A 13,384-nucleotide genomic window follows, 5' to 3' on the forward strand; every position below is an offset into this window, starting at 1 on the left:
CTCCCGCCGAATTTCTGGTGTGGCTCGTTGTCAGATAGTATTTCAGAAAATATGCATGTTATACAAATTAAAATTCCGCAGACCTGAAAACAAAGGCAACTATATTTCTAGATTTTTAACATTCGTTTCTAGGGTGTGTTCCTTTAGTGCTATCTTGGAAATCTTGCTGGGTGCTGACCTAATAGAGGGAAGAGTCTGTACTTGCGTAGCTCTCCATAGCGCTCAGACCACCTGCCGGATCTTCTGCTCAGGTCTCAACTAGATGTCTTTCTGTTCAGCTACACATACTGTATAGCTGGGCTAAGTGTGGTATTGCATCTAAATGTTGAACTGGCAGTGTGCTGATTCTGGAAAAGAACTTGTGAACAAAAATTAAGCAGTTTCATGTAACAGTGTGATCAGTCGCCAGCGGTCATTACATGCGATGTCAGAATGCAACATTCCATTATTCTTGTTGCATGACCAAAGGTGCCATATAGCTGTAGCCTTAAAATGGTTGTCTGCTTTTTTATATTGAGGACCTAACCCTGGCACCCCCGCTGATCAGCTGTTTGAAGAGACCACAGCGCCTGTAGGAGGACCGCATTATCTTCACTGTTTACCTGCTCACCGTTGCAACTGCAGCGTACAAGCACTGCAGCCTCTTCAAACGGCTGATCGGCAGGGGTGTTAAATGTCAGCCCCCACTGTTCTGATATTGATGGCATTTATCATGTAGACAAAGATAAAGTGTAACTGCCGTTTCATTTTTTTTATACCCTAATGGTATAGTACACCTTGTTGTATAAATGCTTTTGTGCTTTATAATTTAATCTTTATCAGTTTCACCTCATAATAACACCCAGAAATGTGTGTCACTTTCAAATTGAGCATGCTTTATTCTCACAGCGTTGTCATGTGCAGGCCGTCTCTTCTGTATTATAAAGAAGAGACAGGCAGAGCACTGGGAGGAGGAGTGCAGCCCTGAGTGCCTGGGCTCGGGCAGAAAGTGGAGGGGGGGAGGGCTGCTTTAGATGGTGATATCTCCTGAATGGTAGCAGCTAGAAATATGCAACTGGTCTTGTTTGAAAGATGACATTCCAGGCTTTCATACAAGAATGCTAAGGCAACAGAGGTGAAATCACTGTTAGAAATCGTGTCCGGAATAATCACAGGTAAAATCTGCTTTTACTTTCACTTTCAGCTGCATTCACAGAATCCCGATTTCTATCAGTGATATCTTCCCCTGTACTGAACATATTGCTGGTATTGTCTGAAAGCTTGGAATGTCGGCTTTTAAACAAAGCCCATATCTCTAGCTGGTACCAAACCAGAGTTATGAGCAGCTAAAGCAGCCTCCCCCTTCCTGTCAGTCTGGAGGAGAATGAGGGAGCAGCTGCAGAGCTGACAGGAGGAGAGAAAGATAGTAACAAAAATATATATAGAAATGTGACATCATCATCATTAATATAGTGACCCACATAATAAAACTACGTTATTTTTACCACACAGTAAACACCGTAAAAAAAAATAATGTAAAAATTGCATTTTTTTTTACCTTTCCCCCTAAAACTAAAAAGTTATTTAATACACTATATGTACCCCAAAATGGTTCCTAAACTTTTTAATGTGACTATTAGGCCTCTTTCACACGGGCGTTGCGGGAAAATGTGCGGGTGCGTTGCGGGAACACCCGCGATTTTTCCGCGCGAGTGCAAAACATTGTAATGCGTTTTGCACTCGCGTGAGAAAAATCACTCATGTTTGGTACCCAAACCCTGGACCATGTGATTGGAGCATGTGATCTGACGTCACCAAAGGTCCTTTAGCCCACAGCTCATCATTAAAGAAGTAAAGAAGAGACCGGGAACTACGTGAACAAGAGGAGAAGGTGAGTTAATTTTTTTTATTTCTTTTTTAACCCTCAATTGATCACCTACTAAGCATTCTGTATTCAGAATACTATTATTTTCCCTTATAACCATGTTATAAGGGAAAATAATACAGTGAATAGACTGTCACCTAGCAACCATGCGTGAAAATCGCACCGCATCCGCACTTGCTTGCGGATGCTTGCGATTTTCACCCCATTCACTTCTATGGGGCCTGCGTTGCGTGAAAAACGCAGAATATAGAGCATGCTGCGATTTTCACGCAACGCACAAGTGATGCGTGAAAATCACCGCTCATGTGAACAGCCCCATAGAAATGAATGGGTCGGTATTCAGTGCGGGTGCAATGCGTTCACCTCACGCATCGCATCCGCGCGGAATACTCGCCTGTGTAAAAGGGGCCTTAAGATGCTAAAACAAATTCTTACTGATTATATGTAATTGCAGGGCTTGTCTCTGGTTAGCTGTATGTGAGAGGATACACACTGCTCTGGGGTAATGGGGGAGGTTATCTGCATTCTGATTGGTCTTGTCTGTCTCTGGTTAGGGCTCTTTCACACTTGCGTTGTTGTGTTCCGGCATAGAGTTCCGTCATCGGGGCTCTATGCCGGAAGAATCCTGATCAGGATTATCCCCATGCATTCTGAATGGAGAGAAATCCGTTCTGGATGCATCAGGATGCCTTCAGTTCCGGAACGTTTTTTGGCCGGAGAAAATACCGCAGCAAGCTGCGCTTTTTGCTCCGGCCAAAAATCCTGAACACTTGCCGCAAGGCCGGATCCGGAATTAATGCCCATTAAAAAGCATTAATCCGGATCCGGTCTTAAGCTAAACGTCGTTTCGGCGCATTACCGGATCCGACGTTTAGCTTTTTCTGAATGGTTACCATGGCTTCCAGGACGCTAACGTCCTGTTTGCCATGGTAAAGTGTAGTGGGGAGCGGGGGAGCAGTATACTTACGCTCCCGGGGCGCTTCAGAGTGACGTCAGGGCGCCCCACGCGCATGGATGACGTGTCGCATGGATCACGTCATCCATGCGCATGGGGCGCTCTGACGTCATTCTGGAGCGCCCCGGGAGCCGCACGGACGGTAAGTATACTGCTCCCCCGCTCCCCACTACTACTATGGCAGCCAGAACTTTAATAGCGTCCTGGGTGCCATAGTAACACTGAATGCATTTTGAAGACGGATCCGTCTTCAAATGCTTTCAGTTCACTTGCGTTGTTACGGATCCGGTGGGCACCTCCGGCAAATGGAGTGCACGACGGATCCGGACAACGCAAGTGTGAAAGAGGCCTTAGCTGTATGTGAGAGGATACACACTGCTTTGGGGTAGTGGGGGAGGTTATCTGCATTTTGATTGGTGTTGTCTGTCTCTGGTTAGCTGTATGTGCAGCAGAGGCCATCTTAGGAAGTGAAATAGCTGAGGCACAGAGAAATAGGGTTGCTAAGGTCTGAATACAGACATCAGAAAAGTAAAATTAACTTAAAATAAAGCTTCATGAATATCTTCCCTTAAACATCACATATGTTAGGAATTTCATTTCTGGTAGTGAAATGGCAGTTACACTTTAACACAAGGCACTTCCTCATTTATTGTGGCTGTCCATATTGCTTCCTTTGCTGGCTTGATTCATTTTTCAGTTGCATTATACACTGCCCTTATTCAGGGACAGATGGCAGGGACGTTTTTTTCACTATCTGTGCCTTCTCATCGCTCTATACACAGACTATGTTTTCCCTTTTTTTTTTTTTTTTTTACATTTTCCTGGTTATAAAGAAATTAAAAATTTTTAATGAATAAATAGCCCCATTTATCACGAGTTCGAATATGCAAATAATTTCTGCGCCTTTTTTTTTTGGCCTCCAAAAATGCATGCCTGGTTAGGAGGTACTAGACTGCACTGGACAGGATTCTATCTGCTTCCTAGGTGAGAGCAGTACTTGGTTTCTAACAGGTTGCTATCTCAGTATGTTTTCATTGACAGCAAGCAGTTATCTTAAAATTGTGACAAATTGAGACATAATTTTCCCTTTTAATTACAATTGTTGCAGACTTGTAAAGTGTATTTACTTTTCCACCTCTTTAGATTGGAGAATCTGTGGGTGATGGCAGCAATTCTGTTTTTGACTTTATGTCCATGAAGGCCTATTCCGATGTATCTCTTGAAATGTCCATGCTAAATTCTCTAGGTATGTATACACTGCACATTTACATGTGTAATATAACACTTGCTTTTTCTGATCAATCCTTCAGTACTTTCTTGTTACAAATATCCATTAACTAGGCTTTGTCCATGTGTAATATTAAAGGAACTTTTTTTTCCCTTTCTATGTAAACCATTAGGAAAAGTGAAGAAGGAGCTTGACCACGATGATGGTCATCTTAACTTAGATGACGCAGCTAAACTCTTGCACGACTTTCATGACGTACACAATGACAGAGTTGGATCTAGACCGTCTTCCAATATAAGTTCTTTATCCAACAACTCGGAAAGAGATCATCATCATCTTGGTTAGCTTTATGCCTTCTTATTTCATGCTCTGAATGTGAATTTCTGCTTTTGCTGACTTAAATGCAAAAAGAAGACTTTCTCTACCTTAAAGCATAGATATATTTTTGCCATGACTTATTTTTAAATTTTAAGAGGAGCTCTAGTCCGGTTTTGAAATGACCACACTTGGAGGAGACGTGTGATAGCAGGGTTTGACATTTTGAAACCAAAAAAATATTATTTTATTATTATTATAGTAAATATTTTATTATAGTTATATTATTTGAGTGTGGGTAGAATTTAGGCTACTTTCAAATCTGCATCACTGAGATTCGTCCGCCAATTCAGGCAGAGAGTGCTGGGAATTGTCTGGACTCAAATTGCAGTTTTTTTGGTTCAGCCGATTCTCTGCATATTTACTGCATTGCGGAAGGATCTTGCTGGACCACTGTTGTAGTTTATGGGGCTAGCGGGCATTCCACTTGCATCCGGCAGTGCTGGATCTGGAGAATTCCAGCAGGCTGTTCTCTGCCAAAAAAGTCTGCCGGAATCCATGCCGCAGATGTAAGAATAGCTTTAAAGAGGTTCTCAGGGCCTGTAGTTAAAACGGCTCTCTCAGCTACCCATAGAGATTAGATAGTTTAAGCAGTACTTATTTTTCCGTTGCTCCGCGATCATGGCTGGGATCATGTCACCGCCTGACTGGCTACTGTGTCTTCCTGAAATGTTGGGAGTGAATGCACTTTTTTCTTCTTCCTGGAAGCTATATCTTCCTTATGCAGACGGAAAGGAAGAACCTGCAGCCAGTCGGGAAGTGATCCAGCTGGGATCTCAGAATCGGTAGAGTGACAGAAAGTACTGCTCGTACTGTCTTCTCTCCACACATTAGTTAAAAGAGCCATTTTAGCCACAGGCTCCCGGAGTACCCCTTTGTGTACCTCCAACTTTATGCTGTAAATTCATTAACCTGCCATAACACTCTCCATACAAAGACAGCTCCAATCATGCCCCTATTGTGACACTAACTTGTATATGGACGGAGATAAAGCCAGGTTTCATTTCAAAAGTTCATTGTGCAAAATCTAGTTAGGCAAGGAGGTGGGCACTTCCTTGTAGTTACCTCAGCCAGGTCCCTAATACGTCATGCAGAGTTCTTTCTTTTATCACATTTCAGTGCCAGGCTGGTTTTCTTGTCCAACTGTCCATTACTTCCCTCTGCTCCCCTAATAGCTGAGAGAATTTGCCAGCTCTGTCATTTCCAGCAGTTTGCACAATGCCCTTGTCCATCATGTCTGTCAGTAGTCACTACTAAACCCCTCAAGTCTTCTGCTCCAGTTACTATAAGTAGTGACGCTTACACACAGCTGTACTTCCAGGAGAGAGGTGGGGGACATCTGCTTGCCAGTGCTATATCTTCTGGTGACTCCTGCTGCCTCTGGTCGTCAACAAGTCCCTTCTGCGGCACGACACAAACAGTGGAAGTGAGTGCAAGAAAATCTCCTGTGCTTGTCAGGTGCACGCAGGAGGCCAAGTGCCGTGTGATTGCTGCAGAATGGACAGGGGGACAAGGAGAATCATAGCAACAGAGAACTCTGCATTTCCCGAACCCTAGCCGCAGGCAAGGTCATACTGTGCACATGACTCGGAGAGCAGCGGCCCCTCCCTGATGAGAATCCGTGTCCAGCGTCTTTCAGGACTAGATACGCATGTAGGTATTGCAGGAAGGGCTATTTCACCAACTTAGCAGGGCAAGATACTGCAGTGCTTTACAGACATTATCATCACTCCAGCACTGCAAGGCGCCAGTGCTAACCACTGAGCCACACTGTTGCCAGTATAGATGCCTTTTATTGTAAAATGAGATGGTCTTACACACATTTTCCCAGGCCAGTAATGTTAATGCATGGGGAAATATGTGCCAGGATCAACCACTATCTTGTGTAGTTTGGAAAATGATGATGCTGAAATATGGTATTTACAGTCTGCAGGTAAGCAGCACCCAGGGACACAAATTGTTAATTCATCTTTGATTTTAGACTGGAGCCTTCTGTTAAAGGGGTGTCAGTGTGCAACAGGTCCAACCAGTGAGACCCCATGGGTGACAAGCTGTGCCCCCTTGGAGTTTATACAAGACGGCACATGAATGAGAGGGGGTGCTGTTTGTGGTATTAAACCTCTGCTGCAGCTCAGCCATGTTTGTTTGAATGGAGATGAGCTGCCACACCAGAGACAGCTCCTAGACCAGAGTGGCATGGTGTGGATTGCTGCAGCCCCTTCATTATCATGATCAGTGGAGATCACAGCAGCTGGGCCCTCCAGTCATACATGGATAGCGTATCCTAGGGATGTGTAATGCATTCAATTCCGAGTTGTATTTTAAATGCTATATTAGGGTGCCCGTACACAGTGCAGCCCGACAATTAATGTCCTTCTGCATGTGGATGCTGTAGCCTGACTGCCCTATACATGACCATCCTAGGGCCTGAATCATTTGGCAGTTAACATGGATGTATCTGGATGTTCATATGGTGTCTGGGTGCAATCTTTTTTTTTATTTTTTCTGAACACATTCATTTAAATCGGTGAATTTAAAACAGCCGAGAGTGGTATATGCTGCTAACGTCTCAATTTGTCCATGTCAGAAATTTGTGTGACTTGCACCATTTAGCAAATAATGTGAGAATAGGCGCTAAAACAAAATAATAAACGCGTTTCTATGCATTAGGAATGCATTTCATCAGGAGCTATGTGCACCGAATTTAGAACAGAGCCCAGAGCCTCAGCTATGATTTTTAGACCGAGGTAGAAACATAGAAACATAGAATGTGTCGGCAGATAAGAACCATTTGGCCCATCTAGTCTGCCCAATATACTGAATACTATGGATAGCCCCCGGCCCTATCTTATATGAAGGATGGCCTTATGCCTATCCCATGCATGCTTAAACCCCTTCACTGTATTTGCAGCTACCACTTCTGCAGGAAGGCTATTCCATGCATCCACTACTCTCTCAGTAAAGTAATACTTCCTTATATTACTTTTAAACCTTTGCCTCTCTAATTTAAAACTGTGTCCTCTTGTGGTAGTTTTTCTTCTTTTAAATATGCTCTCTTCCTTTACCGAGTTGATTCCCTTTATGTATTTAAAAGTTTCTATCATATCCCCTCTGTCTCTTCTTTCTTCCAAGCTATACATATTAAGGTCCTTTAACCTTTCCTGGTAAGTTTTATCCTGCAATCCATGTACTAGTTTAGTAGCTCTTCTCTGAACTCTCTCTAGAGCAGGGGTGCACAACCTGCGGCCCGGGGGCCACATACGGCCCTCAATATTATTCTGTGTGGCCCCCAATCATCTGGTGACAGGCATGTATGTCTATGTCTTGTGGCTGCTCACATGTATTTTTCATGTATTTTCCCACTAGATGGAAATCCTGGAGGTGTAACCAGACATGTATGATATATACTGTATGTACAATGCACCATAAATACAGTATTTCAGTTTCTAATACCCTTATAACTTTTATTTTCGGCCCTTGGGATTCCTTCAGTCTGACAATGTGGCCCCCAACCAGAAAAGGTTGTGCACCCCTGCTCTAGAGTATCTATATCCTTCTGGAGATATGGCCTCCAGTACTAGTGGACACACAGGCAGCAGTAGAATAACCTGCCTAACACCGCATTCCTCTAGTGTGAGGTACGGTGCTGTAAATCACAGACTACTGTCCTGCCTGAGCTAGCAGCCTCTAGGTTGAGGCGCAGCGTGCTAGTGTGCATGTGAATCGGCGCTGTAATGGCCGCAAAGCGGCCCACAGAACGCCGAAATTTACAGGGTGAAACCCCGCCCTGCTAGACACGCCTCCGTCTAACAGCCAATCCGGCCAGGAGGCTCGGCACAGGGTAAACCAATGGCTGACAGAAGGAGGAACTCAGTGGGTCTCAGGGGAAGCGCAGAAGCGCCGCATTTATATGTAAGGGAATTAACAAGGCGGCTTAAATACAATCACCGCAGCACGGAAACCTTATCGTTAATATACAATGGGGTAAGATCATAACAGAAAGATGTATGTGAACGAGCAGCCGCATATGCTCACATGAATGGATGGATCAATATGAATCTCCTGATTTAAGACAATGCACGATATGGTAAAGCAGTCTTGTCATTGTATAAAGGGGACAAATGAGATCGCGTCATTGAGGCTAGATGGTTTAATGGTGTTTAGAGAAAAAATCCATCTCGCCTCTTTTTGTAACAACATGCGATCACAGTCGCCACCCCTGGGTGATAACTTCACAGAGTCGATCACTTGAAACTTGACCGCCGATGCATTCCCTCTGTGATGATCAAGAACATGGCGTGCAATTGGAGTGTCTTTGAGATTCGTGATGTCAAGAATATGCTCCCCGATCCGTCTTCTTAGCTCTCTGATGGTTTTGCCAACGTATTTGATATTACAGACACATGTCATTAGATAAACGACACCAACCGACTTGCAATTATAGAAAGACTTGGTGAAAAACGTTTTATCTGTAGTACTGTTGGTGAAGCTCTTGGACTTGTTGATGAAACCACAAAATTTGCAGGATCCACAAGGAAATGTCCCTGTAAGCGGGTTTCGTAACCATGATTGCGGTCGGGGGCTATTGTGTAAGCTATGCGTCAACATGTCCCGCAAATTGTTGCTGCGCCGATATGTGACTGAGGGTTTAGCTGGAATCAGACACCCAATATCTGGATCAGATTTGAGTATGTCCCAATGTTCAGCAAGAACATGGCGCACCCTCTCATGGGCACTGTCAAACGTCCCGATGATCCTCACGATGTTATCACCAGTGTCTCTCTCTTTTTGGGAGACAACAACAGATCCCTGTTGGTGCTTATAGAGTGCTGATAGGCCTCTTTTAAACACTGCTGAGGATAACCGCGACGCTGAAACCTCTGCTGAAGATCTTTCGCAGCCACTCTAAAGTCACTGAGATGAGAACAGTTCCTCCTCACCCTTAAATATTGGCCCTTCGGAATTCCTTTTTTAAGGGCCAAAGGATGCCCACTCTCCCATTTCAACAGATTATTCGTAGCTGTGGGCTTTCTGAAAACGTTGGTACTAATACGCCCATCAGCAGACAGTGAAATGGCGAGGTCCAGGAAGGAAATAGTGTTCAGATCAATTTCTGAAGTGAAGAACAATCCCAGAGTATTCCTATTAAGGACTGCAACAAATTCAAGGAACAGCTCACTGTCGCCCCCCCACAGGATCAGCACATCATCGATGTATCTGATCCAGAGGGGGACCACATTCGTGAACCGCTCCATGTCCTCACAAAACACCTCTCTTTCCCACCAGCCCAGGTAAAGGTTCGCAAAAGTCGGGGCACAGGGACTGCCCATTGCGACCCCCCTGAGCTGGTGGAAAATGCAGCCATCAAACAAAAACACATTATGTCTGAGTATGAAACTCAACAATTCCATGACAAAGGTATTGTGATCCCTGTATTGTTAACCTCTCTGCTGGAGGAACGTGAGGATTGCTCCACAGCCCAACTCGTGAGGAATCGAGCTGTAGAGCGCCTCCACGTCCAAGCTGGCCAAAAAGGTACCCTTGTCACATTGGACACCATCCAACCGTCCCAACAGATCCATAGTATCCCTAACATGTGAGGGCAAACTATTGACAAAGGGACGCAGGATGGTGTCCACATAAGTACTGATATTGGCTGTAAGACAGTTATTCCCAGACACAATCGGCCTCCCCTTTAAAGGCTCATACCCCTTATGAACTTTGGGGAGACAGTAGAAGGCCGCAGTGACTGGGTGTACAGGTAAAAGAAAGGCCAATTCAGTCTTATCAATGAGTTTCTTCTCTAGGGCTTGGTTCAGGATACAGGACAATTCCATCCTATAGACTGGAGTGGGATCAGACGGGAGTTGTTCGTATGTGAGTTTATCCTTGAGCACACTCATACACATGTTGCGGTATTGTTCGTGCCCAAGAATAACAATATTCCCGCCCTTATCTGACGATTTGATCACTAACTCCTTATCCTGCTGCAACAACCAAAGAGCCCCTCTTTCTTGTTCATTAAGATTATCACTACTAAGTCCATGCGAATCAATTTGACTCAGCTTGCTGGACACTATAGACACAAAGGTGTCAATAGGGGTGCAGTCACCAATAGGAGGCATTTTGGTTGATGGTGATCTGAGTTTAGTGAACGGACCATCACCTGGATTTCTTTATCCTTCAGCAAACAGATCTGACAAAATTTGGACATCTGGCAGATCTGACATCTCAATTCCCAATTCCTCGCATTTCCTGCGGTCATGGGTGACAAAAAATTTGCGCCATTTGAGTTTGCGCGCAAATAGATTTAAATCCTTCACCCACCCAAAACAATCAAATCTACGCATCGGGACAAATGAAAGGCCCTTTTGTAAAACTTGAGTCTCCATGGTAGTGAGAATACGAGGAGACAGGTTAATAACCTGTAACTCATCCCTCGCTGATCTGGGTGAGAATTGAGATGCTGACTGGGAAACAGGGGGGGGATATCATTGTTTGTTCCTCAGTAAGTATCGGGATATCGGCGGGGTATCCTCTAAAAAAAAAAAAAACCCTACCGTATTGACCTCTACCCCCTCGTCCTTTTCTGCCGCCCTGACCCCTATTTCTACCACCATAAGGTCTTCTGGCAGATTGGGGCCCTGTTCGCTTTCCACCAGTAGCCTCTGAGTCTAGTTCACCCTCTGAGGAAGAAACTTCAGTATCTAACTCAAGGGCATCTGAGTGTTTACTGCTATAGTCAAAGATTTTGCCCTCTTTGAAGTCTCTGATATCCCTATTGAAGAGAGAGTGTTTCTTTTCTTTCAACTGGGCAGTATATTTTTCTACGGAGAAACGATTCTTTTTTATTGAAGTCGGTATGACTACTAAATTTTTTGGTTGCCTCAATCGCTTCCTTCAATTCCCTCTCCAGAGATGCCACAACACTCTTTTCCTCCTCTAGTAGGAGCTTCATTAATCTCAGAGATGAATCTACGGATTCCCTCTCCCACTTTTTGAGAAAATCCGTAGATCTCAGTCGGACTGCCGGTGTAATAGGATTCCTCAGACCACGTGGGACAATTTTATTCCCAATGTACGTTTCCAAAGACTGCACCTCCCACCAGGATCTAACAAATTTTTTATTATGCGGCCATTACAGCGCCGATTCACATGCACACTAGCACGCTGCGCCTCAACCTAGAGGCTGCTAGCTCAGGCAGGACAGTAGTCTGTGATTTACAGCACCGTACCTCACACTAGAGGAATGCGGTGTTAGGCAGGTTATTCTACTGCTGCCTGTGTGTCCACTACCTCGGTCTAAAAATCATAGCTGAGGCTCTGGGCTCTGTTCTAAATTCGGTGCACATAGCTCCTGATGAAATGCATTCCTAATGCATAGAAACGCGTTGAGCTGTTACCACTGAGGGATATGTCAGGGCAATCCTTGCTCCGTAATTTCACATTGGAGTGACGGCTTGTGCTCTGCCATAGTCCTGCACCTGTGACTATTTCAGTGCAGTGAGAGTCTGCGCGCAGGCTCTCGCTGTTTGGAGTGTTGTTTGGTGTACTCCGGACACCAGACATCCCCTTGTTTATAGTCCTCACCCTGGGTTACACATCTTGTGCCCTGTGGCGTATTGAGCCCCTTTATAAGTGTTAGTTAGTCTGTGAGACTAATTTAGTGCTCCAGATGGTGGCGCTGTTTGTAGTCATTAATTCCTTCTCACACACTTAGTATCAGTCAGTGATTATTGTTGTTACACTGACGGGTGATACCCTTCATTTTAACCAGACATATAATAAAGTTATTATTATTTTGTTTTAGCGCCTATTCTCACATTATTTGCTCGATTGTTTATATAGGCGTATACCCAGTATACCACTCCAGTTTTTGATTTCTGACTTGCACCATTTACTTAAATTGGTCCATTTTTACATATGACATGGACAGTACTTATTGGCGTCTGAATTAGGTCTTATGGAGCATTAACGGTATCAGTGACTTAATATGAATTTGCTTTAGCCATAATTTGTATATTCAAATTTGTGATGAAGATGTATTGTTGTGTTGTACTTTGCTGGTGGCAATTACATGTGGTTGTGAGAAAGGTACATGAATGAAGAGATGCATGTTTGCTTGTGAAGAGTGAGATTCCTTTTGATTCTCCATTGTTCATGTGTTTCGGTGCACACGTAACCACTCACTCCTGTTTTAGATGCAAACATGAGAACACGTCTGTATGAATGTACTTCCTGTGCTCTTATAGGGACACATTTATGAAGAGGTGACGTAATAAAAATAGCTATGTCCGCAATTAAAGAACAAAGGGAATAGACACTCCCGCAGGCAGCCCTCAAGCAGGCTCCTGTATGGATTAATTTTTAAACTTTTACTCTTATTTTAAATATAGGTAGCCCTTCCCGTCTCAGTGTTGGAGAACAGCAAGACATTCCAGACCCCTACGAATTCCTACAGTCTCCGGAGCCTGAAAATAATTAGTTTCTTGTATTGTATTTATTGTTCTTATCTTCTTGTGTAATACTAATATATGTAGAAATTGTGCTTTCATTCCTGCCGCCCCTCTTCCTTTCCTGCCTATAAGTCCTCTGAATATCCAGTGACCACCTCCTCATCCTAAAAATCCTACAGTGAGTGGTAGACCAGGTAAGATGGAAGCAACCACAGGCTTATTTTGTGACAGGGGAAGGGAGGCAGAAGTTCTTGAACATCTGGCTCACTCAGACTGCTATGTCTGGCACTTTTGGCAGGAAATAACGATACCATATTAAGGGCAGACATCCTACCAGGAAGAGCCGATCACTCAGCAGATCGGCAAAGAGAAGATCTGCAATTAGACAAAACATTTTTGGCTGTGCTATATCTAATGTATATCTACATATACCATTTTAAGCAGTATCTTGTAGTTTCATGTTATGATGAAATTAAAATATTTTTGTATAAACTTACTTTGTCTTC

The 13,384-nt window shown here is 43.9% G+C and overlaps 1 protein-coding gene across 8 annotated transcripts in view; it reads left to right on the top strand.

The window, feature by feature from the left end:
• BRD9 (bromodomain containing 9) overlaps positions 1–13,108 on the top strand; it is an 88,041-nt gene extending 74,933 nt beyond the window's left edge. For 7 of the 8 annotated variants that reach the window (XM_040434131.1, XM_040434134.1, XM_040434133.1 and 4 more), the window contains 3 exons: positions 3,963–4,065; positions 4,220–4,387; positions 12,819–13,108. In XM_040434131.1, the coding sequence (XP_040290065.1) occupies positions 3,963–4,065; positions 4,220–4,387; positions 12,819–12,907 (360 nt within the window). In that variant the 3' untranslated portion in view covers positions 12,908–13,108. The remainder of the gene's footprint in view (positions 1–3,962; positions 4,066–4,219; positions 4,388–12,818) is intronic. The other variant, XM_040434136.1, reaches the window with a different exon arrangement.
• The last annotated feature ends 276 nt before the right edge of the window (positions 13,109–13,384 follow it).

Source organism: Bufo bufo, chromosome 5 (genome assembly GCF_905171765.1).
Source record: "Bufo bufo chromosome 5, aBufBuf1.1, whole genome shotgun sequence".
Classification (NCBI taxonomy): Eukaryota; Metazoa; Chordata; class Amphibia; order Anura; family Bufonidae; genus Bufo; species Bufo bufo.